The sequence below is a fragment of the Eubalaena glacialis genome, chromosome 8, assembly GCF_028564815.1.
Source record: "Eubalaena glacialis isolate mEubGla1 chromosome 8, mEubGla1.1.hap2.+ XY, whole genome shotgun sequence".
Taxonomy (NCBI): Eukaryota; Metazoa; Chordata; class Mammalia; order Artiodactyla; family Balaenidae; genus Eubalaena; species Eubalaena glacialis.
Window position 1 is genome coordinate 2,364,090 of NC_083723.1, and position 26,502 is coordinate 2,390,591.

At 35.0% G+C, this 26,502-nt stretch overlaps 1 protein-coding gene across 1 annotated transcript in view; it reads right to left on the reverse strand.

Annotated features, from left to right (window-relative positions):
- ZPBP (zona pellucida binding protein) overlaps positions 1 to 26,502 on the reverse strand; it is a 93,825-nt gene that overhangs the window by 50,428 nt on the left and 16,895 nt on the right. The window contains exons 4-5 of the mRNA XM_061197524.1: positions 23,912 to 24,061; positions 11,267 to 11,485 (exon numbers count right to left, since the gene is read on the reverse strand). Of these exons, the coding sequence (XP_061053507.1) occupies positions 11,267 to 11,485; positions 23,912 to 24,061 (369 nt within the window). The remainder of the gene's footprint in view (positions 1 to 11,266; positions 11,486 to 23,911; positions 24,062 to 26,502) is intronic.

Below are 26,502 nucleotides of genomic sequence, written 5' to 3' on the forward strand. Positions count from 1 at the left end.
TTGGGGCACACAATTTATAAAGTAGCAAGTTTATGTCATCAACAACTGAAAAAGGTGGGGATACAGCTGTTAAAGGAGAGTTTTCATATGGTGTAGAAGTTAGGTTGGTGTAAATTCAGATTAGAGTGTTATAAACTTAGGAATGTGAAATGTAATTCCCATGGTAACAACAAAGAAAATAACTATACAATATACACAAAAGGAAATGAAAAAGATTTCAACATTTAACTACAAAAAAGTCTACACAAAAAAGACTATAATGAAGGAAATGAGGAACAAAACTGCTATAAAGCATAAAGAAAACAAATAGCAAAATGACATAGGTAAATTCTGCATTATCAAAAATCATTTTAAAAGTAAATGGATTGGGGACTTTCCTGGTGGTGCAGTGGTTAAGAATCCGCCTGCCAACGTAGGGGACATGGGTTCAAGCCCTGGACCGGGAAGATCCCACATGCTGCGGAGCAACTAAACCCATGTGCCACAACTACTGAGCCTGCGCTCTAGAGCCCATGAGCCACAACTACTGAAGCCCGTGCTCTCTAGAGCCCACGCGCCGCAACACCAGAGCCCGCGTGCTCCAACTACTGAAGCCCGCACGCCTAGAGCCCATGCTCCACAGCAAGAGAGGCCACCACAGTGAGAAGCCCATGCACCGCAATGAGGAGTAGCCCCCGCTCACCACAAGTAGAGAAAGCCCACATGCAGCAATGAAGACCCAACACAGCCAAAAATAAACAAATAAATAAATAAATAAGTGGATTAAATTCTCAAGTCAAAAGAGAGAGAGATTTGAGAATGAATAAAAAAACATAATCCTACTATGTACTGTCTACAGGAGACTCACTTTAGATACAAAAACAAAAATAGATTGCAAATTAAAGGATGGAAAAAGATATTCCATGCAAATAGTAACCAAAACAGAACAAGAGTTGTTATACTCATAAGAGATAAAATAGACTTAAAATCAAGAAAGGGTGTAAGAGACAAATAAGGATAATATATACTAATAAAAGGTTTAACACAGCAAGACTATGTAATGTAAATATAAACATTTACATACCTAATATCAGACCATGAAAATTTTTGAAGTAAAAACTAACAGCATTCAAAAGAGAAATATACATTTCTACAATAACATTTGGAGATTTCAATATCTCACAGTAGTGGATAGAAGAGTCAGATAGAAGGTAAGTAAGGAAATAGAGGTCTTAAACAACACAGTCATAACCCAGGACTGGATGACTTCAGTGGTGAGTTCTAACAACAGTTAGAAGAATTAATACCAATCCTCTCAAACACTTCCAAAAAGGTGAAGAGGAGGTAACACTTCTAAACTCATCCTCTGAGGCCAGCGTTACCCAGACACAAAAGCCAGACAAAGACACCATAAGACACTACAGACCCATATCCCTAATCAACACTGATGAAAAACTCAACAAAATACTAACAAACCAAACTCAGGGGCTTACTAACAGGATCATACACCATGCACAAGTGGGGTTTATTGCCAGAATTCAGGGATGGGCCCACATACAACTATGCCATTTCGTCTCAGTAACGGAAGTTGTAGCCAGTGCGTTGTGGCAGGAAAGCAAAATAAGAGGCGTCCAAATTGGAAAAGAAGCAGGAAAATTACTTCTGTTCAGAGATGCTATGATCTCACATGCAGACAGTAAGATTCCACAAATAAAACTGTTAAGAACTAATAAATAAATTCAGCAAAGTTGCACAATACAAAGTCAATGCACACATCAGCTGCATTTCTATACACTACAATGAAAAGCCTGAAAAGAAAATTATGGGAACAATTCCATTTACAAAGGCATCAAAAAGGATAAAATACTGAGGAATTAACCAATTAATTAACCATTAACTTAACCAATACTCAGGAATTAACTTACAATTAACTTAACCATTGTTGAAAGAAATTAAAGAAGACATAAATAAATAGAAATGCATCCAATGTTCATAGATTGGAAAACGTAACATTGTTAAAATGTCATTACTACATAAAACAATCTGTAGACTCAATGCAATCAATATTAAAATCCCAACTACATTTTCTGCAAAACAGAAAAATCCACGTTAAAATCTATGTGGAATCACAAGGGACTTTATATATCCAGAAGTCTTAAAAAAGAATAAAGCTAAAAATCACAATTCTTGATTTCAAAATTTACTACAAAGCTGCAGTAACCAAAACAGTGTGTTACTGGCATAAAGACAGAAATATTGACCAATGTAACAGACAGCCCAGAAATAAGCCCTCACATATATGGCCAAATGATTTTTGACAATGGTGTCAACACTATTCGATGGGGAAAGGACAGCCTTTTCAATAAATGGTGCTGGGAAAACTGGATATCCACATGCAAAAGGATGAATCTGGATTCTTACCTAACACAATACATGCAAATTAACTCAAGATGGATCAAAAACCTAAATGTAAGAAATAAAACTACAAAATTCTTAGAGGAAAACTTATGGCAAAAGCTTCATTGGATTTGGCAATGATTTCTTGGATATGTCACCAAAGGTACAAGAAACAAAAGAAAAAAAACAGACAAGTGGACTTCATCAAAGAACTTTTTTAAAGTGTGCATCAAAACACAATAGCAATAGAGTTAAAAGGCAACCTACAGAATGTGAGAAAATATCTACAAGTCACATATCTGATAAGGGATAAATATACAGAATATATAGAGAACTCCTAAAATTCAATACCAAAAAAAAACTAACAACCAGGTTAAAAAATGGGCAATGAACAAAAAAAAAAAAAAAAAAAGTGGGCCATGAGGGACTTCCCTGGTGGTCCAGTGGTTAAGACTCCATGCTCCCAGTGCAGGGGGCCTGGGTTCGATCCCTGGTCAGGGAACTAGATCCCACATGCTGCAACTAAGAACCCGCATGCCGCAATTAAGACCCGGCACAGCCAAATAAATAAATAAATAAATAAATAAATATATTTTTTTAAAAAAATGGGTAATGAACTTGAATAGGAATTTCTCCAAAGAAGATGTACAAATGGCCAATAAGCTCAGGAAAAGATGTTCAACATAACTAATATTTAGGGAAATGCAAATCAAAACTATAATGAGATACTACCAAATACCCATTAGGATGGTTACTATGAAAACAAAAGAAAATAGCTAGTGTTGGTGAGAATGTGGTGAATTGGAACTCTTGTACACTGTTGGTGGGAATGTAAAATGTTGTAGCCACTGTGGAAAAACAGTAGCAGTTCCTCAAAAAAAAACAAAAATCAAAACAGAATTACTATTATGATCTAGCAAATCCACCTTTGAGTATATACCCAAAAGAACTGAATGCAGGGTCTCAAAGAGACATGTGTACACCTATAAGCAGCATTATTCACAATAGTGAACTGAAAACAACACAAGCGGCCATCAATGCATTCACGGAGAAGCAAAATGTTGTATATACACAGAATGAAATATTATTAGTTCTTAAAAAGGAAGAAAATCCTGCCATATGTTACAACATGGATGAACCTTGAGGACATTTTGCTAAGTGAAATAAGCCAGAAACAAACAGAAAACTACTGTATGAGTCCCCTTATATGAGATATTTAGTTAAAATCACAGAGGTAGAAAGTAGAAGGGTAGATGCTAGGAGCTGCAGGGAAAAGAGCAACTTATTGTTTAGTAGAAACAGAATATCAGCTTCCCACAGTGAAAGTGTTTTGGAGGTGAATGATGATAACAGTTAGACATGAATGTATTTAATACGACGTAACTGTATACTTGAAATGGTTAAGATTAATTTTATGTTATGTGTATTTTACCACAATAAGAAAATGGAAAAAAATTAAAAATAAAAGAATTAAATCAGACTTCTCCTCAGAAGCCATGCAAGCAACAGAATAGTGTGAATGATTTTAAACACAGTATTGAAAGAAAAAAAATGTAACCAAACTAAAATACTGAATTCTGTGAAATTATTCTTCAAAACTGAAATAAAAACAAAGACTTTCTCAGAAAAACAAAAATTGAGAGAATCTGTCACCAGAAACCCAGACTTATAAGAAACATTAAAAGAAGTTCTTCATAAAGAAGGAAAACAATATGTGTCCGCAACTTGGATCTAAATAAAGGAAGGGCACTAGAGAAGGAATAAAAGAAGGTAATAGTAAATCTATTTTTCTTATTCTTAACTGATCTGACAATAGCTTGTTCAAAATAATAATATGAACAATGTATTAACTGATTAAAGCTTATGGATGAGTAAAATAAATTACTGCATTTTTATAAGGGAAGAGAGGACAAATTTGGGAATTCTATTATAAAGTACTTGTACTACCCATGAAATGGTACAGCATTATTTGAAAGTAGACTTGGATTAGTCGTAAAGGTGTACTGCAAACTATAGGGCAAACATTTAAAGTAAAAAACAAATTATAATTGATATGCTAAGAGAAACAAATGGAATCATATAAATGCTTGATTAAAACCAGAGAAGGCAAAAAAGTGGAAGAGGAAAAAGAAACAAAGAAAAGGGGCAACAAATACAGAACAGTAACAAATATGGTAAATATTAATCCAACTCCACCAATAATCATTTTTAAAGTCAATGGTTTAAATTCACCAATTAAAAGACAGAGACTGTCAGAATGAATTTTTTAAAGATCTAATTATATCTCATCTACAAGAGACCCACTTTAAACATAAAGACACTTATAGACTGAAAGTAAAGGGGTGGAGAAAAATATACCATACTAACATGAATCAAAAGAAAGCTGTAAAAGCAATATTAACTTTAGACAAAAGACAAACATCTAGACAAAGAAAAAAAGAGAAATTAAAGTAGAGGACATTACTATCTATCTTTCATAAATAAAAAGGATTATAAGAATATCATGTACAATAGTATGCTAAAAATTAGATAACCTACATGAAGTAGATGAAAATATAAATTATCTAAACTGACCCAAGAAGAAACACAAAATATGAACAGGCATGTAACAAAGAGATCAAATCAGTAATCAATGATCTTCCAATAAAGAAAACCCTGGACCCAATGGCTTCAGTGGTGAACTCTACCAAACGTTAACTATTAAAAGAAACCTTTTTCCATCACTTTCAAAAGAATAGAAGAGGAAGGGACACTTCTTAAAACTCATTTCATGAAGCCAGTAGTACCCTGATACCAAGGGCAGACAATAACATCACAAGAAAAGAAAACTCTGGGCTAATATCAATTTGAATGCAAATACTCTCAATAATAGAAGTACAAAATTATTCCAGCAGCATACTAAAAAAATATATATACCCTGACCAAGTGGGATATATTGCAGGAGTGCAAGTGTGGTTCACCATGTGGAAATCAAAAATTACAATGCACAACATTCATAGAAGGGAAAAAAAAGTACATAATCATCTCATTTGATACAAAAGAAACATTTGACGAAAGCTAACACCCTTTCATGACTAAAAAAAACCACACTCAATAAACTAGGAATTGAAAGTAACTGCTTCACCCTGATAAAGAGCTTTTATGAAAAACCCACACAGCCAATATCAAATTCAATAGTGAAACACTTAAACTTTTCCCCTAGGATCAAGAACAATTCAAGGATGTCCACTTTTGCCATTTCTACTAAACAATATATTGACATTCTAGCAAGAGCAATTTGTCACAAAATAGACAGAGAAGAGATAAAAGTTATCCAAATTGGAAAGAAATAAGTAAAACTATTGTTATCCTTAGGTGACATAATCTTCCATGTAGAAAATACTAAAAATTCCAAGCACCATAAAAAAAACTCTTAATTAATTAAACCAAGATGTAAGATACACAAAAAAAATCAATGAATTTCTACACACTAGCGATGAACAATGTGAAAAAGAAAATTATTGTACTTACAATAGCATCAAAAACAATAACATACGTAGTAATTACTTTATCAAGAGGTGTAAGACTTATACACTGAAAAGTATAAAGCACTGCTAATAGACAAAGAAGTCTGCTGTGGTCTAAATATTTTATGTCCCCCCCCCAGTTCTTATGTTGAAATGCTAATGCCCAATGTGATGGTATTAGGAGATGGGGTCTTCAGGAAGTGCTTAGGTCATGAGAATAGAGCCTTTATGAATGAGATTGGTGCTCTTACAAAAGAGGCTCCAGAGAAACCCCTAGCTCCTTCTGCTATGTGAGGACATTATGAAAAGTCTGTAACCCTTAAGAGGGCCCTCACCAAACATGGTGGCACTGTAACCTCAGAATTACAGCTTCCAGAAATGTGAGAAATAAATTTCCATTGTTTATAAGCTACCCAGTCTATGGTATTAGTTACAGCAGCCCAACAGACTAAGACAAAGTCCTAAATAAAGGGAGAGCTATCCTGTGTTCATGGGTTGGAAGACAATATTGTTCAGGAGGTAACATTAGAGACATCTACAGATTCAATGCAAACCCCAATGGCTTTGCTCAACAGGAATGGAAAAGCAGGTGCAAAAAAACATATGGGATTGCAACTGACTTCAAATAGCCAAAACAATGTTGCAAAGGGGAGAACAAAATTTAAGGACTCCCACTTCCCAATTTCAAATATTACTACAAACAAAGCTACTATCAAAACCTTATGATCAAAACGTTGTGGACTAGCAAAAGAACAGGCATACAGAGCAATGAAATAGAATTAACAGCCCAGAAATAAATTCACATATCTGTGGCTAAGTAAGTTTCAACAAGAGTACCATGACAATTCAATGAGAAAAGAACAGTCTCTTCAAAATTGGTGTTGGGATAATCGTACATCCACATTCAAAAGTATGAGGTTGGATCCATATTTCACAGCATATACAAAAATTAACTCAAAATGAATCTGAGATCTAAATGTAGGTGGTAAACTTCAAAATTCTTAGAAAATAGCAAAATGAGTACACATCAAGCAAAGAGATCTCAAATAAAAAACGTAATATTATACCTCAAGGAATAAGAAAAAGAAAATCATGCTAATCCCAACATTAGCAGAAGAAAGGAAATAATAGATTAGAGCAGAAATAAATGAAATAGGAAAAAATAGAAATGGTTAACAAAACCAAAACTTGGTTTTTTGAAAAGATAAAACTGACAACCTTTAGCTATAATAAGAAAAAAAGAGGACCCAAATAAATGAAATTATAAATTAAAGAAGAGACATTACTCTGATACCCAGAAATACAAAGGAGCCAAAGAGACTACTATGAATAACTATACACCAAAAATTGGACAACTGAGAAGAAACTGATAAATTCCTAGAAACATGCAGCCTACCAAGACCGGAATCATAAAGAAGTAGAAAATTTGAACAGATCAATAGTGAGTAAGGAGATAGAATCATTAACCGAAAATCTCCCCCCAGCCCCACAAAAAAGCCCAGAAGCAGATGGCTTCACTGATGAATTCTACCAAATATTTAAAGAACTAATGTCAATCTTTCTCAAACTTCCAAAAAACTGAAGAGGAGGTAACATGCTCAAACCATTTTACAAGGCCTGATACCAAAGCCAGATAAGGACACTAATCGAAAAGAAAACTATAGGCCAATATTCCTGATGAATATAGATGGAAAAATCCTCAACAAAATACTGGCAAACCAAAATGAACAGCACATTAAAAGCATCAAACAACATGAGCAAGTGGGATTCATCTCTGAGATGCAAGGATGGTTCAACATATGCAAATCAACAAATGTGATTCATCACATTAATAGAATGAAAAATAAAAACCACAGGGTCATCTCAATGTATGCAAAAATGTATCTGACAAAATTCAACTTCCTTTCAAAATAAAACTCTCAACAAATTAGGTACAGAATCAATCTACCTTAATATAATAATGGCCATGTATGACAAGTCCACACCTAACATCATACTCAACATGAAAGGTTGAAAGATTTTCCTCTAGGATCAGGAACAAGGAAAGGATGCCCACTCTCACCACCCCTATATAACACAGTACTGGAAGTCCTAGCCAGAGTAGTCCAGCAAGACAAAGAAATAAAAGACACCTGAATCAAACAAGGAGAAGTGAAACTATCTCTGTCTGCATATGATGTAATTTGACATAGAGAAAATCCTAAAGACTTCAGCAAAAAACTGTTAGACTTAATAAATGAATTTAGTTAAGTTTCAGGATACAAAACAACACGCAAAAATTGGTATAATTTCTATATAATAACAAATTATCTGAAAAGAAATAAAGAAACAATCCTATTTACAATACTATCAAAAACAAAAAAATACATAGGAGTAAATTTAAACAAGGAGGTAAAAGGTCTGTACACTGAAAATTACAAGACAGTGATGAAAGAAACTGAAGAAGACACAAATGAATGGAGATGCCTCGTGTTCATGAATTGAATGAAATATTGTTAAAATATCCATACAACCCAAAGTAACCTACAGATTCAATGTAATCTTTACTAAGATTCCAATGTATTTTTTACAGAAATAGAAAAAAAAAAATCCTAAAATTTGTATGGAATCACAAAAGACCCTGAATAACCAATGCAGTTCTAAGAAAGAACGAAGCTGGAAGTATCACACTTCTAATTTCAAATTATATTACAAAGGTATAGTAGTCAAAACAATATGGTACTGGCATAAAAACAAACACATAGTCCTATGGAATAGAACTGAAAACCCAGGAAATAAACCTATGCATGTAAGGTCAACTAATATTTGACAAGAAAGCCAAGAATACTCAGTTGAGAACAGACAGTCTCCCCAATAAATGGTACTGGGAAAACTGGACATTCACATGCAAAAGAATGAAACTAGACTCCTATCTCATACCACTCACAAAAATTAACTCAAAATGGATTAAAGACTTAAATGTAAAACCTAAACCATAAAACTCCTAGGAGAAAACACAGGGAAAAGCTGGTGCTGGCAATGACTTTATGAATATGACACCAAAGCACAAGCAATGAAAACAAAAATAAACAAATGGGACTACATACAACTAAAAAAGCTTCTTCACAGCAAAAGAAACAATCAACAAACTGAAAAGACAACCTAGAGAATGGCATAAAATATTTGATAACCACATAAATTTGATAAGACAATAATATCCTAAATATATAAGGAACTCATACAATTCAAAAACAAAAAACAAATAACCCAATTAAAAATTGAAAAGGACCTGAATAGACAATTTTTTCTTAGAAAGTATTCAAATGGCCAACAGGTAAATGAAAAGGTGCTCAACATCACAATTCATCACGGAAATGAAAATCAAAACCATGAGATATCACCCACATCTGTTAGAATGATGATTATCCAAAAGACAAGAGATGAGTGTTAGCAAGGATGTGGAAAAAAGGTAACCCTTGTGCACCTTTAGTGGGACTATGAATTGGTATAGCTACTATGGAAAATAGTAGGGAGGTTCCTCAAAAGGTAAAAACAACAACAACAAAAAAAACAGAACTACCATATGATGCAGCAATTCCACTTCTGGATATACATCTGAAGGAAATGAAATCACTATCTCTTAGAGATATCTGTACCCACGTGTTCAATGCAGCATCATTCACCATAGCTAAGACACAGAAACAACCTAAGTATCCATCAACAGACGAACGGATAAAGAAAATATGGTACACACACACACACACACACACACAGGAATATTATTCAGCCATAAAAATGAAGGAGATTCTGCCATGTATAACAACACAGATAAAACTTGAGGGCATTTTGTTAAGTGAAACAAGTCAGAGAAAGACAAATACTGTATGACCTTACTTATATGTGGAATCTACAAAAACTGAACTCAGAAAAAGAGAACAGATTGGTGATTGCCAGGGGCATGGATCGGGGGTGAGGGAAATGAATGAAGGAAGACAAAGGGTACAAATAAATTCAGGTATGTAATGCAGAGCTTGGTGAATATAGTTAATAATACTGTATTGTATATATTTGAAAGTTGCTAGAAGAGTAGATTTTAAAAGTTCTTACTGCAGAAATAAATAAATTGTAACTATGTGAGAAGATCTATGTGTTTAACCTTATTATGGTAAACATTTTGCAATATATAGATACATCAAATCCTTATGTTGTTCACTTTGAACTAACGTATTGTTATATGTCAATTATATATCAATAAAGCTAGGGAAAAAAATCAAAATTGGGCAAAGGACTTGAATGGACTTTTCTCCAAAAAAAATAATACGAATGGTCAATAAGCACATGAAAAGATGCTCAACCTCATGAGTCATTAGAGAAATGCAAATTAAGCCCACAGTGAACTCATTTCTATTGAAAATCATCTCTTTTCTCTTATGGGTTCAAGTACACTTTCAGGTTTTCTCAAGACTATTAAATGCCTATTAATAGCACCTATTCAATACACCAGGTACAAAGACCCCATAACTCTTGTGAATGCTAACAGTGGGTCTTTGATGAGCTAAAGAAAGACTCAGCCTATCTTTCATAATTTGCCTCAGGGGCTGGAGAAAAACTCTCAAAAGTTTTTCTGGAGAAGAGAAAAGAAGTAAGGAAGATAAAAGATAGTGAAAATGGGGTTGAACACCTCTTATTCTTTTCTCTGAAAGCTTCGCACCTCTCACTTGTATCTAAACATTCAATCCTAGATGGCCAAGAAAGAGAGAGGGAATATCAGAGAAATGAGTAAGTGTAATCAAACACTGACAGTAGAGGAATCAAGGACAGAGGGTAAAGAAGAAAGAAAGGAAACAGCAACATATCATTTGAGATGAAAAGTGGAGGGGGTCCTCTTGCCACTGGGACCCATTAAGAACACATGCATGGGTATTCCTAAATGCTCATTCATAAACAGGCCCTTTATAAATCTAAAGTCTTCAGATATTAAGTCCAATTCTTGGTTTTCCAGAATATACTGGGCTTTTGCTCTGCATTGTTAGGAAAAGCAACCTAAGCTGTTAGAACACTCCCTCTGGTCTAAACTGTTAACCTAGCTTATTATATAATTACACGGTTTTACAAATTAAATCTTTGTAGCTAAATATCATGATAGATATTCCTCATACTAAATTCCGTTCTATAGTAAATTATCATAGCAATGTTTAAGTTATTTGGGAACCCAAACTTTTCATTAAGTACATGAATCAGCAGAAATGTATTTGGGGGCTATTAGAACTAAGAAGTGAAAGTAAAGAATATGAAACATTCAGATCTATAGCATTTACATTCTAAAAATGTCGCTAGTAACTCACGTCTCTAAGATTAGTTTTGCATTCTAACTTTGTTTTCTTTAGAGAACTGCATATACTTACCTGAAAATGTAAAAAACAATTCATTTTGCAAACCAGCTCTTTGCATTTTAACACGATGGCATTCAGACTTCAGTAAGAAAATTTGACATGAAAGGTCAAGAACCAATTTGCTTAAAATCTGAAGAAGTTTCTTCTCAAAAGAAACATTATAGACACTATTGCAGGGAGCTGCATGATATCGAGCTGTGAACTGGTAATAATACTGCGGCTCACGATAAGCTGCAAAAAATTAAACAGAGAACAATATGGCAATGGTTATTTAAGCAATTCAAATATATTTCAGCTGTTCAAGAGAAATCATTACTTGGAATACATTGGACCCTTGAACAACGCAGGGTTAGGGTTAGGAACACCAACCACACCCCCAGTTGAAAATCCACGTATAATTTATAGTCAGCCCTCCTTACCCATGTTCCTCTGAATCCAGGGTTCTGCATGTGTGGATGTGGATCGTGCGGTACTGCAGTATTTGCTACTGAAAACATCCATGTATAATGGACCCACACAGTTCAAACCCATGTTGTTCAAAGGTGAACTGTATATGTTTTTATATACAGCCATATATACATAATTTTAATTTAACAAGCACTTATCTAGCAGCTACTAAGTGACAAATGCTGTTATAGGCACTTTAAAAATAGAAACTCATTTAAATCTCCTAAGATTATTAAAGATTGGTATAATCTTCACATCCAGCATGTATTGAGGGATACTATGTCACATGCCTAATGCTTGTGCTATCAAAACTGAGACTCTAGCTGAGGACCCTAGCCCAGAGTCTGTGCCCTTAACCACCATGTCATGCTACCTCAAACTCAGGTATGAGACTTCCCTAAGTTTAAATATTCATCTTAGAAGAAAAGAGAGTCATAAAATTGCCAACAATAGGCCAAAAAAAAAAGTATGTTTCTAACTTATCTATAAGCTTTATTGAGTTCAATTATAACACCTGAAACTGAGATTAGGGTTTTTTTTTCTATCCATTTCAAAATCTCACTGAAATGACACAAGAAATATAAAAATGATAAATCCATGGTACTAGAAATCAGAAAAGTTTACCTTCTGAGACAGGGAGCTCTGTTGCTACTTTTGTTAATCAAGGGGCCTGCTGAGGAGACACTCTCCACTCACACTCAAGTGACAGCCACCACTGTTCACTTTCCTACCTGCTCATTTAAGCCAAAATTGAGTGCACAGACCAAGCTACTATAAGCCTTTGTATTCAAGGTTGAGACCAGACAGCTTCTAATTCATTTACAAACATGAATGAAAACCACAGATTCTCCTAACTAATTCTGGGGAAATCCAAAAGCACTAAAGAAAAGCATGAAAATGAACAAGCAAGGGAAAATAACATAAAAGAAAATTAATGTAGGAAGCATTTAGAAATACGTTTTTAAAATTCTAACTAGTAAAGATAGAAAATACATCCATAAAACTATTATAAAGCTATTGTAGAAGAGAAGTGATGGTAAATATGAAAAGCATCCTGGAAATAAATTTTAAATACAAATACTGAAATTTAAAAACTAATTGAAGTAATAAATGAAAACAAGGTTAAAAATATATGTTTGGAGATGAAATAATGAAATTCTCACATAGCATAGATCAAAATTAGAAACAAAATGACAAGAGCAAAGGAAGAGAAAAGGAAGAGAGATCCCAGATATCCTATGTCAAAGTGAAGGAGTTCCAGGAGAGAACAGAGCAGACGAAGGAGAAGTTAATCAGGAGACAAACAGGGAAAACACTCTGTAAGCTGAAGAAAGATTTGTGTCACCACACCAAAAAGGTCCATGAAACTGTGAATAAGAAAACTGAAAAACAATGTCACATTGAGACATAAATCTTAAAAACCTATCAATATCATGCATTTACTGATACATATATTCCCATATGATAAATGACTGATTTATATTGATTATATCATGATTGATCACATCAAAGCCGTGTGATGTGATACACACAAGCACCACGTAGAAGAGTGAACCTTATCAGATGGACCTGGAAGCTGCAGCAAGGCTCACAGCAAGGACTGCAGACAGAGCAAGCACTCCTCTGGTTCACGGGCTAAAAAAGAAGTCCTTTTTCCTTCCAGAAATCCGGCATGTATCATGCTATTACCTTTGATAGAAAGAAATCTGAATATAAGCCACAATATCTTCAAAATGCCCTCAAAAATTGTATCAAAAGTGTCCTCTTCTGAAGACAGCTTCTTATCTCTGGGAGAAGTACACATTTACACACACAGCGACTCAGGATCCGCTTGTAAAAGAGTTATTAACAAGTTGTATAAAAGAGAACACAGCAGGCTGAGGCTGCCTACAGGATTGGCCCCTGGATGGTAAGTATTTCCCTACATGGACAGGCATTGCTCCCCATATGATAAAACTGTTTCCCCACCTGAGGAACTGAACCCTGCACCTCTGGGAGTTTGGGACTTCTGTCGTTGTCAGGCAGAGGGAGCCTTCATGACTAGCTCCCAATCAGCGCCTGGGTGCTGAGCCGGCACAGGGGTTACTGGATTTTCACCACTAAGGAAAGGAGGGGGCTCAATGCGACCTCACACAGGAAGGATAGCACAGCAGTCCTGTACGTGGATCTCACCTGGCTCTGCCCATGACTTTCCCCCTGCCATTCCTACTGTGCATCCCTCACCTTAGCCTTGAGTACCACTCTGCTGAGTCCCCCAAGTCCTTGCAGGGAATCCCTGCAACAGTTTAAAAAATAAAATCCTCATATGAAAATCAGAAGCTTTAAAAGAAAAAAGACATATACGGCTCTAGAAAAATGAGAATGATAAAAAAAATGGCATAAACATCTACAGGAGCTGTTCTCAAAAGTTTTGGTCTCCGGATCTCTTTACATTCTTAAAAATCACTAAGGACCACCAAAGAACTTTTATGTAGGATATATCTACCAATATTTATGATACAAAAAATTCAAACTGAAAAACTTTTTAAATGTTTATTAGTTCATTTTAAAATGATAGAAACTCATCAGGCAGTAACATAAAAAAAACACTTTTAGGTACAATAACACTTTTCAAAAAGAATCAGTGAGAACAGTAGTACTGTTTTATATTTTGAGAAGCTCTTTAAGGTCTGCTTAATAGAAGTCAGCTGGATTCTTATACTTGCTTGTTCATTCAATGACATATGATGTGTTGGTTTATTGCCTCATAGAGATATGTAGTTGGTTAGAAAGAAACATTTGAACAGCTTTTTCAGGTAATTGTGGATGACTGTTCCACAGTAGTTTACCCACTGCAACTGTAAATCTCAACACAGTTAAAACAGTAAATAATATCATTGTATAATTACAAAAACAGTTTTCACCTTACTGACCCCTTGAAAGGGACTCAGGGACTCCAAGGAGTCCACAGATTACTACTGGAAACAGATTACTACTGGAAACAGATTACTATTGGAAACAGATTACTACTGGAAACAGATCACTACTGGAAAACTACTGATCTATACTCAGGGTTAGAGTATTTGAACTTACCAGAAATTGGCAAGAACACAATAACTTAGTAAAACAGGCAAAAAATATGAATAGAAAATCTCAAAAGGAATAATAAGCACAGAAAAAGATGCTCAGAGATACTAGTACTAAGGAAAATGCAATCACAACAGTGGCATAACATTTTATACCCCTATACAAATAAAAGAGCAATAACACCTATTTTTGTGAGGGATATGGGTACGAACAAGTTTTCATACATTATTATGAAAATTTAAAAATAAAAGAAATATATATCTCAAAATATTAAAGAAAGTAATAAATTAAGAATAGGAAATTATAAAACAAAAACCGGTACATATGACTAAAGAACAAGTGGAGATTTTAAAGAAAAAGATCCAATTGGAAATACTGGGGATGGAAAGTATAGTCATTGAAATAGAAAAACGGCACCAAAGTTAAAACAGAAAGTGAATAGACTATCTAAACTTGCAGACTTCACACCGCTGAAGAGAGGTTTGATAAATTGGCAATGGTACCTAAAACACATTTAAAGATGTGTATATATGAAAGACAAGTGAAAAAATATGGACGATAAATTAAGGAGCCCTAACAAATATGTTTAATTGGTATTCCAGAAATAAACAGTTAAGAGGAAAGGTTTTTAGAGATCATGAAGGAGTCAACAAAATCCCAGCTAGATGGAAACTCCACTCCAGACTGGGGCAGACAAGGGCATAAGGCTCCCTCTCCCCAAGAAGGGACAGGAGGTCAGCCTTTCTCATGCAGACCAGAGCTACCTGGTGCTAAAGGGAAGTTGTGGGTGAGTACAGCTGAGAGGTGAAGGCTCCCTCCTTCCACCATCCCCACTTTGTGAGATGGAGGCTCTAACCTGGCTGCAGCAATTCTGAAAACAATGGGAGCCCATCAGCCCTGTCCAGCTCGTCATGTGAAGTGTCCACACCAGGAGAAACATGCTGTGGAGACCCGGGGCTGCTGCTGCTACCCCCTGCAACAGGTGCTAAGTTCCTAAAGCAGTGTGTCACTCACAGAGAAGCACACCACTGTCCCCAGCCCCAGCTCCAGAGCGGTGGCTCAGAGAATCTGCCGGGGATGAGCAGTGGGCTGTAGAACAGAGAGCTCAGAATCTCTTCTCAAAGGAACTGATGTCCTTGTGATAAACCGTAGGGAAGCTCAAACCTCAGGGTGCTTTCAGAAACACTGGCAATATGGGGAAAGACAACTGGGAGAAGGTGAAACTGTAGGCAGCCTAGTTGTCAGAGAGCAACACAGGAGGAGTCAGCTGGAAGGAGCAATCCTGAGGTCAGAACGAATCTCAAACAGACCTGGGGAACCCAAACTGAACTGGATCGGTTTTAGAGGAATTTATGCCTCAGGGCATTGTTGAAAACAACAGATACATGAAACCTCTATGGGTACACCCAAGGTGCACCTTCCTAGGACAGACTTTGGAGGCCTCACACTATGGTGGTAGGGGGAGTGAACCTCACTGAAATAATCTAGCCAGTTGCTAAACAAATAAACAGGATAAAATTATGACAAATCTGGAGGGTGGGGGAAGGAAATGGACCACTACCCAGAGTTGCTACAATACATTATCTAAAAAGTCCAGTTTCCAAACAAATTTATGAGACATGCAACGAAACAGGAAAGTATGACCCATACACTGGAAAAAACTAGGAAGCAGAAATTGCCTGTTTAAGAGTGACCAGATGTGGTCACTTTTAAAGATAAATATTAAAAACTAAAGACTTCAAAGCATTCATTATAAATGTGTTAAAATAACAAAAGAAAATCATGATTAATGAAGGGAGGTATTTTAATAATGTCACATCAAATAGAAACTATCTATAAAAAATTATAAAAAAAAGAATCACGTGGAAATTCTGTAAGTAAAAAGTAAAAACACTGAAAGGAAAAACACAATAAGAAGCTCAACAGTAGATCTGATCTGACAGAATAACGAATCAGATAAAAGTTTTTCAGACTGTTAAAAAGAAAACCACAGGCCCAAAATTATGTCACATGTGCTAAACCCCAAGATACCAAAACTACACTTAATATTTAATCTAATGGCAGTTTCAACCTCTCCCAGAAATGTAATCCTAATCAACCAGTCTGGAATTTTCTAGTCTAACGGTAAGGTAATCTATCACACAGGCCTCCTCCAGTCCCCAGAGGAAGAAGCAGCAACCTGCATGATAAAACCAAAACCTCTGCCACTCCCTTCCCCACACCCTCAAAAAAAGAGGGCCTAGTCTGAAAATAATCCTTTCTTTTCTTTTGCTAATAGCTCCCTTGCTCCATCCTCCTGCCTACAAAAACTCCCATTTCATACAACCCCTGAGAGCCACCTTCTAGTTGCTAGATGGGATGCTCCCCGATTCATGAATTCCCTAATAAAGCTAATTAGATCTTCAAATTTTCTTGAATTTTGTTTTCTAACAAGACTGAAAGAACATGACCTCAGTCAATAATCTGAATCCACACAAAAAAACAAAGCACTCTAGTAAATTATGTAATTATATAGACAGAATAAGTGCATATTTCTTCTACTTTCTTTCCTCTTTACTGATTTAAAAAGCAATTGTATAAAAGAATTTGTATATGATGTATCACTGGGACCAAACATAAATATATATTTTCCAATAGGAGCACAATGGAGGTGGGTGGGAGCAAAGCTGTACTAGACTAAGGAAATGACTACAGATGGAAACTTGAAAAAATGCAAACAATTAAAGAAAATAAAAAATGATAAACAAGAAGGCTAATGTAACAAAATCTATAAATATACACTTGCTCTCCTAATTTCAGCTTCTCTGAAATACATAAAGTTACACAAAGTAATAATTATAAAAATGTATTGTTAGTTTTGTAACATTTACAGGTGTAATATGTATAATATTAATACCACAAAAAGCATGGAAAAGGAATAGATCTACATAAGACTAAGGTTTCTGTATCTCACTAGAATTAAGTTTGTAAAGATGTCAAGCTGATTCTGATAGGTTAAGATATATGTGGTAACTTCTAGAGCAATCAATAAGGAAATGACTCAAAAATATATAGTAAAAAGTCATTAAAGTAATTAAAATACTACATTAGAAAATATTCACTTAATTCACAAGACAATGAGAAATAGAGGAACACAAAAGATAGGGAAATATAAAATAAAATGATAGAGTATATCCACTTATACAAATAATAACATTAAATGTGAATGGATTATCTAATCAAAAGGCAGAGACTATGAAACTGGATTTAAAAAGCAATAAACTATTTAGTGTCTACATGAGACACACTTTACATGCAAAGATACAAATAGACTGAAAGTGATGGGGTGCAAAATAATACATCCTGTATACAGCAATCACAAGACAATAGGAATGGCTATTCAATTATCAGGCAAAGTAAACTTTAAAACAAAAAATGCTACTGTAGCTAAAGGGTAACATTTTTTTATAATAAAAAAGACAACCTATCAGGAAGAGAGAACAATTAGAAACATACACACACCTAAGAACAAAGCACCAAAATGAAGTAAAAACTGACAGAAATGATAAAAGAAATAATCATTTTGATTATATGATAATGATTATATCATTAAATAATGATAAAAACAATTCAAAATATTGCCTGGAGACTTCCAATAATGAATGAAACAACTAGGCAGAAGATCAACAAGGAAACAGAAGACTTGAACAATGCCGAAACCAAATATACCTAAAAGACATCTACAGACCTCTCCACCTGGCAGCAGCAGAATATACATTCTTCTCAAGTGCTCTGGCACATTCTCAAGGATGGAGACTATTTTAAGCCACAAATCACAATAAATTTTAAAGAACTGAAATAATACAAAGTATATTCTCTGACCACAATGTAATAAAATTAGAGTAACAGAAAAAATTTGAAAAACTCACAAATGTGTGGAAATTAAACAACATAATTCTAAGTAACCAATGTGTCAAAGAAGAAATCAAAAGAGAAGTTAGAAAAAAACTTGATATAAATTTAAAAAAAATAACCTATGGAATGCAGCTAAAGGAGTACATTGTGGGAAATTATATATATATAAAATATAATGTGATCTCTAATCAATAATTGAAACTTTTACCTTATGACACTAGGAAAGAAAGAGAAAACTAACCTTAAATCAAGAAGAGGGAAAGAAATAATAAAAATTAGAGCAGAGATAAATGATATAGAAAATAGAAAAACAACAGAATCAATGAAACAAAAACATAGTTATTTGAAGATATCAACAAAATTTATAAATCTTTAGCTAGAGTGACCAAGAAAAAAAGAGAGGACTCAAATTAACAAAATCATCAATAAAAAAGGAGGCAGTATTACTGACCTTACAGAAATAAAAAGAATTACAAAGGGATACTATAAAAACCTGTATGCCAATAAATTAGATAACTTAGATGAAATAGAAAAATCGCTAAAAGACACACACTACTGAAACTGACTCAAGAAAAAAATAGACTATATGAATAGAGCTATACCAAGCAAAGAGATTAAATTAGTAATCAGAAAAAACAACTATCCAGGAAGAAAACCCAAGCCCAGATGTTTTCACTCATGAATTCTACCAAACATTTAAAGAAATATTAACAATTCTTAATGAACTCTTCCAAAGTCAGAAGAGAAAGAAAAAATTCCCAAGTCATACTCAGTATTATCATGAAAGCAAAACCAGATAAAAATGATATCACAAGAAAACAGAACTACAGACCAATATCTCATATGAATATAGATGCAAAAATTCTCAACAACATTCCAGCAAAATGAATCTATCAGTATATTGAAAGCATTATACATCATGACCAAGTGGGATTTTATCCCAGGAACCAAGCTTGGTTCAACACTTGAAAATCAATGAATGCAATATACCATATCAATAAAACAGAAAATAAAAAACACATGATTATCTCAATTAATGCAGAAGAAACACTTGACAAAATCCAACATCCTTTCACAATAAAAAATTAAAAATCAACAAACTTGGAAAGGAAGGAAACTTCCTCAACCTAATAAAAGGCATCTATGTAAAAACCAATCTAACACCACATTTAATAGTAAAAGACTGGATGATTCCCCCTAATATTACAAAGAAGGCAAGGATATCTGCTCTCACCATTCTTATTCAACACAGTACCAGAAGCCCTAGTGTCCCCAATAAAAAAGAAAAATAAGAGGCATATGATTGAAAAGAAACAAAACTGTCCCTATGTGCATATGACATGACAGTCTCACAAAGAATCTACAAACATTTTTTTAAAATTCTAGATCAAGACACAAATAATAAACCACTTTTTTTTTTACAGTAGAACTTGAATATGTGACTGAATTGCTGCAATCTCATGATAAAACTTGAATAAATGAGGAGTTGCTTCTTATGGATGAGCAAAGAAAGTGTTTTTTTTTCTTATTTTTTATAAATCGTTTTTTCTATATATTAGCAATAAACATGTGGAATCCAAAATTGGAAATCTAACATCATCTACAATTGTGCAAAAAAAGCCCAAAATAACATACTTAGGTATACACTTAAGAAAGCATGTATATAGAGATGAAAGAGGGAATTCCCTGGCAGTCCAGTGGTTAGCGCTTCCACTGCAGGGGGCACAGGTTCGATCCCTGGTCAGGGAACTAAGATCTCACATGCCTCACGGCATGGCCAAAAAGAAAGAGAGAGAGAGATGGCAAACATTCCCCAAATTTATCTATAGATTGAATGCAATTCCCATCAAAATTCCAGCAGCATACACTGTAGATACGTATAGGATTATTCTAAAATATATAAGGAAAGGGGTGGGCCCTAAAAAAGAAAGCCATTTTGATAAAGAATAGTGGAAGGAATCACTCTACCTGGTACTGAGGGTTTCTACATAGTTACAGTGATCCACACAGTGGCACTGGCAGAGGAACAAACCCCATAGATCAATGGAAGAAATTAGAAAACCCAGAAATAGACCCACACAAATATTCTCAGCTTACTGTTGACAAAGGTACAAAAACACTTCAAGAAATCATGCTGGAGCAATTGGATATCCTAATGAAAATTATTAAACCTCACACCTTACACAAAAATTAACTGAAACTGCATCATGTTAAGCAAAACTATCACAAAAGAGGAGAAAACCTTTGCCTATGGCTAGGCAAAGAATTCTTAGACTTGACAACAAAAGCATGACTAATAAGCAAATTTGATAAATCAGACTTCATTGAATTGAAAACTCTGGCTCTGTAAAAATACTGAAAACTACAAGACATTAAGAAAAGAAATTGAAGAAGAAACAAATAAATGGAAAGATATTCTGTGCTCATGGATTGGAAGAATTAATATTGTTAAAATGTTAAATACTACACAAAGCAATCTACAGCTCCAATGCAATCACTATCAAAATTCCAATGGCATTTTTCACAGAAATAAAACTATCAGAAATTTGTATGGAACCACAAAAGACCACAAATAGCCAAAGCAATCTTGAGAAAAAAGAACAAAGCTGGAGGCATCATGCTCCCTGATTTCAAGCTATATTACAAAGCTACAGTAATTAACACAATGTGGTATTGGCATACAACCAGACACACAGATCAATGTAACAGACAGAGAGCCCAGAAATAAACCCATACATATATGGTCAATTAGTTTACAACAAAGGAGCCAAAAATATACAATGTGGAATAGACAGTCTCTTCAGTAAATGGTGTTGGGAAAACTGGCCAGCCACATGCAAAAGAATGTAACCACTGTCTTACACCAGGCACAAAAATCAACTCAAAATTGATTAAAGACTTGAATGTAAGACCCGAAACCATAAAGCTTCTAGCAGAAAACACAGGCAGTAGGCTCTTTGACTTACTGTCTTAGAGATAAATTTTTTAATCGAACACCAAAAGTAAAATCAACAAAAGCAAAACTTTTGTTCACAGCCCACACAAATAGCAAAACTCAAAAAACCTCATCAATGACCAAAAAATAAACATTAAAGCCATGAAATACCATTATTAACCTATTACACTGGCAACAATTCAAGATACAGTATACTAAGGGCATTTTAGGTAATGAGGTTCTCGTGTACTGTGGCGGGGATACAAACTGTACACTCTTTGCAGGGCAACTAGCAGAATTATCAAAATAACACTGTGAAAACCCTGTAGAAGATATTACCTTACAGAATCACCTCAGCGAAATACTAACAATTTAACATCTATAATACAAGAATACTAGTGTGTGTGTGTGTTTACACACAGATCAATGAGCAACGGACTCATACACAGAGAGACACGCACAGAGGGACTCAGGGAGGAAGAGACTGAAGGACTTATTTCAAGGTTCCACGCACTGCTGTTTGAGGCAGGGAAAATCTGAAACACATGAAACGAACATCAGCTGAGGAATGTGGAAGCAAAATCTAGAATACCATGTGGCATTGGAAAGACTAAAGTGGATCCTTAGAGTGAAACAGAATGACTTACATGATTTTTTTAAGCACAAAAACAGCAGGTCTCCAAAATCAGTTTATTAAAGGATGTGTCATCCTGCTGCCACTGGTATAACAGTGGGGCACAGTAGGATATCAAGAGAGATAAAAATACTAACTCTAGAATGAGAATCCCTAGATTCAAATCTGAGTCCCACATTCTAACTGTGTGGCCTTGGGCAGGTCACCTAGCCCACTCGGTGCCGCAGTCTCCTCATCTCGACAACACAGAAAATTGCAGTACCTACTGTACAGGTTTGTTGTGAGGATTAAATAAGTTGAATATAAATAAAGCACTTCAAAAACAAGCCTTGCAAAAATAAGCAATATATGTGTTTTGCTGTTATTGTTATAATTACACGTAAAAACACAGCATAAATGCTTGGTAAATATTAGCTATCATTTTCATTACTATAAACCAGCATTCTTTTTAGGCACTGTTACACTTGTTAGCTTATGTGAATATACCCCTATGAGAGATTTCAAAGTATATCTGTTATAAACTATATAAACTATACGAAATAACACATATCATATATTACAGGAAAAACTATGTAACAAAAATGAAGTGTGACTGATTACAAAGTTTAAACAAATTATCTGCCTAACAAAGTTAATATAATTTCTCATGAAAATTATGTCTTTCTTTGGATATATGGAACACCGTTTTTTAGTGTATAAAAATGATCAGGAAACCATTAATAATTCTGCCATTTGTTCTGCATCCCAGCTGTGAAAACAATGCTGCATGAGCTTCCTATTGCTTCCAATGGTATATTAACTTCTTAAGCCACAAACCTCGTGGCTTAAAATAACACAAATGTATTATCTCACAGTTGTGGAGATCAGATGTCCAAAGTGAGTCTTGCAAGGCTGGAATCAAGGTACATTCACTCTGGAAGTGCCAGGCTCCAGAGACCTGCCACGTCCTTGGCTTGTGGCCCCTACCCCACCCTCTCCTTTCACTGCCACATCTCCTTTTTCTGCCTTTGGCTGTCCTGCCTTCCTCTTTAAGGACCCCTGTGACTGCACTGGGCCCACGCTAGTAATTCAGGAGAGTCTCCCCTTCTCAAGATCTTAATTACACCTGCAAAACCTGCTACTGTAGGGTAACATATTCAGAAGCTCTGGAGGTGAGACACGGACATCCTTGAGGACCCTGACTTTGTCTCCATGCGTGGGTCCCAGCCGTGAGATGGAACTTTCACTCAGGCTGTTCTCCTGGCCACTCCACGACCAACTCACCCCTCCAGTCTCAGACCTCAACAGATCAAGCTGCTTTTGGAAAGGGGTTTTAATACAGTGGCAATTCATGCTCCTGTTCACGAGGACGGCAGTGCACCATCAAGAGGATACTCGGAATTTAAAAGCAGTATGGAGTACAATATCATGCTCATTCTCTGAAAACACGATTTCCATACCACCCTGTTTCTACGCACTGTCTTAAATTGATCTGTACATGTCAACATTCCCCTGAAGAAAAAAGATCTTCCCTTACCACTAACCCCTTACAAAGCACTCCACAAAATATAGGCAGGCAGAAATTTTTCTTTAATTAAGAGAGAGTAAAAATAACAAAATCCCTTTAAAAAAAACTTGTTAAAGTATGTAAATATTTGAAAACATTAAGAAATGTTAAAATACAACTAAAATCCATTCTTACCATATACAATATATTTCAGTTCGAGATTTTTAACGACTTCTTCCACAGTAGGTTTATACTCCAGAAAACACGTGTAAACCCCACTCATGCTCTCCTCGAAGTTCTGTAATACAAGGCTTCCTGTGGAGGTCACTTGTGCAGTGTTGTTTTCTAATAGAGGAACAAGATACAGTGATCAGTAGCTTAAATTACATGAGATCGAGATAAAATAACAAAATATTTTCTAAACAGAGAAAAACCATCCAAATTTACCTACAGAATCATTGAAGAAGTCGGGGACATAGTCATTGTGTCTGGTGGTTCTTGACAGTGGGTGCCAGGATGAACTTGTTAGTGTCAGAATTTCACTAACCAGAGTTCATCAAGTGTGTGGCTGCCTACGTGGTAAGAGACTAACAATCACACGTACATGACGTGCTCCTGATCTGCATGTCGCACTGAGATGGCACGATCAGTACTCATATACATATAATATAGTATATAATTATACATACTATCAAGTAATTATATTTGTATACATGCATATAAATACTTTATTGATGAGTTATGCTCCCATTAAGCATAAAAAATGTACATGAAAGGGATAAAACAGTGTGTCCAGAACAAAGGCTAACTCAATATAATCACGAACACCTAGGGATTTGTTGTCATTACACAAGGTACTTGGCAAAATTTGGATTACAATCATGAGGGTTGCAGAAAAAAGAAAACAGGAGACTGGATCACTTGACACCCGAAGTCGCACAATCAGAACTGCAGTGCTGGGAGTCAGAACTTGGACGTAAGGTCCCTTGTCACTTCAGCATCCCTTAAGTACCACACTGGGAGAGAGCCATGTTGTGTAACGGGAAAGAAGCCTGATTTAGAGGGTTAGGACTTGGTTTTGAGGTGTGCCGTTCTTTCTCATAAACTGTGTAACCGGGGATAATCACTTAGTCTTTCTGAAGTCTAGCTCCTTCATTTGCACAACAAAGAATCATAATATATGATAATATATCTCATAGAATTGTTTTTGAATAACAAATACAAGGAATGTTAAAGTACTTGAAAAAGCTATAAATCATTAAGCAATTAAAAATGGTTACTCTCAAAGTTCATAACCATGGGTCTGCATTAGAAAAAATTATTAGATATTAAAACTCACTCAATAATTTAATAAACTATTCATTAGAATTGAAAATATTACCTTAATAAATACTCATCTTTTTCTATTTTAAGAAAATAATTTATTGCCTATAACTGTCAAGTTGAAATTTATTCTGAAGAAATTTACTGCTTCAAAATAAGACAAAAGATGAATGTTCTTAGTGAAGAAATTTTCGTTATTAATTTTTTCACTAACAATTTGTTGAGTTTCTAGCACATGCAAAGCCCTGTTTCAGATACTGAAGGAGAAATGAATAGAGGGATATACCCACCCTCAAGGGATTTACATAGAGCATTATGCCTTGAGAACTCCCATTTCTATATCCTGGATGAAGCTGAAAAATGTGATACAAATTTAGAATACATTTCTATTGTACTGCCTATTTCTTCATGAATATCTTTTGATGAAAGAGTACATATTTATCATAACATGTTGTCTCTTTTTTAGAACAGGTTAAGAGGTTTTCAAGTGTTCACTATACATATATTTCAGCAGACACAAACAGATACATCATAGTAATATGATAAAAGGTGCCCACAAATTGTAAAGAAATTTTAGAATATCATGTCAGCAATGAAGCTATGCATTCCCTGGCAATAATTTGAAATAAAATTTCCCAAACCAGAAGCATTAATAAGTGTATTAATATATATTTGAATGCCTACTACAATGTTAAATATTATGACAGCCAGAAAATCTAGTATCATACAATTTGTAAGAAAACACTCTCTGGCTACCTTCTTATTTTAAAAAATTTAAAAGTAGCACACTTGGAAAAGATACCCAGATGATTTCATAGCCAAGAGAAGAACCCACTTAACAAATACCACTTAACAAAAAGACTTTTACAAAACTAAGTTTAAATGGGAATTTCGGGATGCCACGGCATATCACTATAAGATATCACTGTAAGAACTCATACAACAGCAGACAGTCAATAAGTAATTAAACTGAAGTCAGGACTTCTTTCTCTAGAACTCAGCTTGATCATCTAAAAATTCAGAGTTGGATTAGATTTCTAGAAGCACATGCCTTAGAGCTCTAAAATTATATGGCAAAATTTAAGCACCATTTCATTACAACTTATTTTTAAAAACAGGTTTATACTTTTGGTTTCTGCTCAGATATGGAGAGTGACTATAAAAGCATCAACATCATACAACAATAAGGAAAAAGACAGACAAACTGTCAACCAACAAATCTTCTTGAACCCATCAAACAAATGAGGCAGGTAGGGCAACCAGTAACCCTGAAAACCAGGAATGAACAGGGCCTGCAGGTAGAACCTAGACCTAAGCATTTGCTTCAATGGTCTAAGAACATCTGGCTAAAAGTTTTCAATAAATTGCTAAAAGCCTAGTGTTGTCCAGTGTGAGCATGTGAAGCCTCTGAGGACCACGGATGGGGGCGGGGGGAGTGCAAAGGCAGCTGCACCCTCTTACAG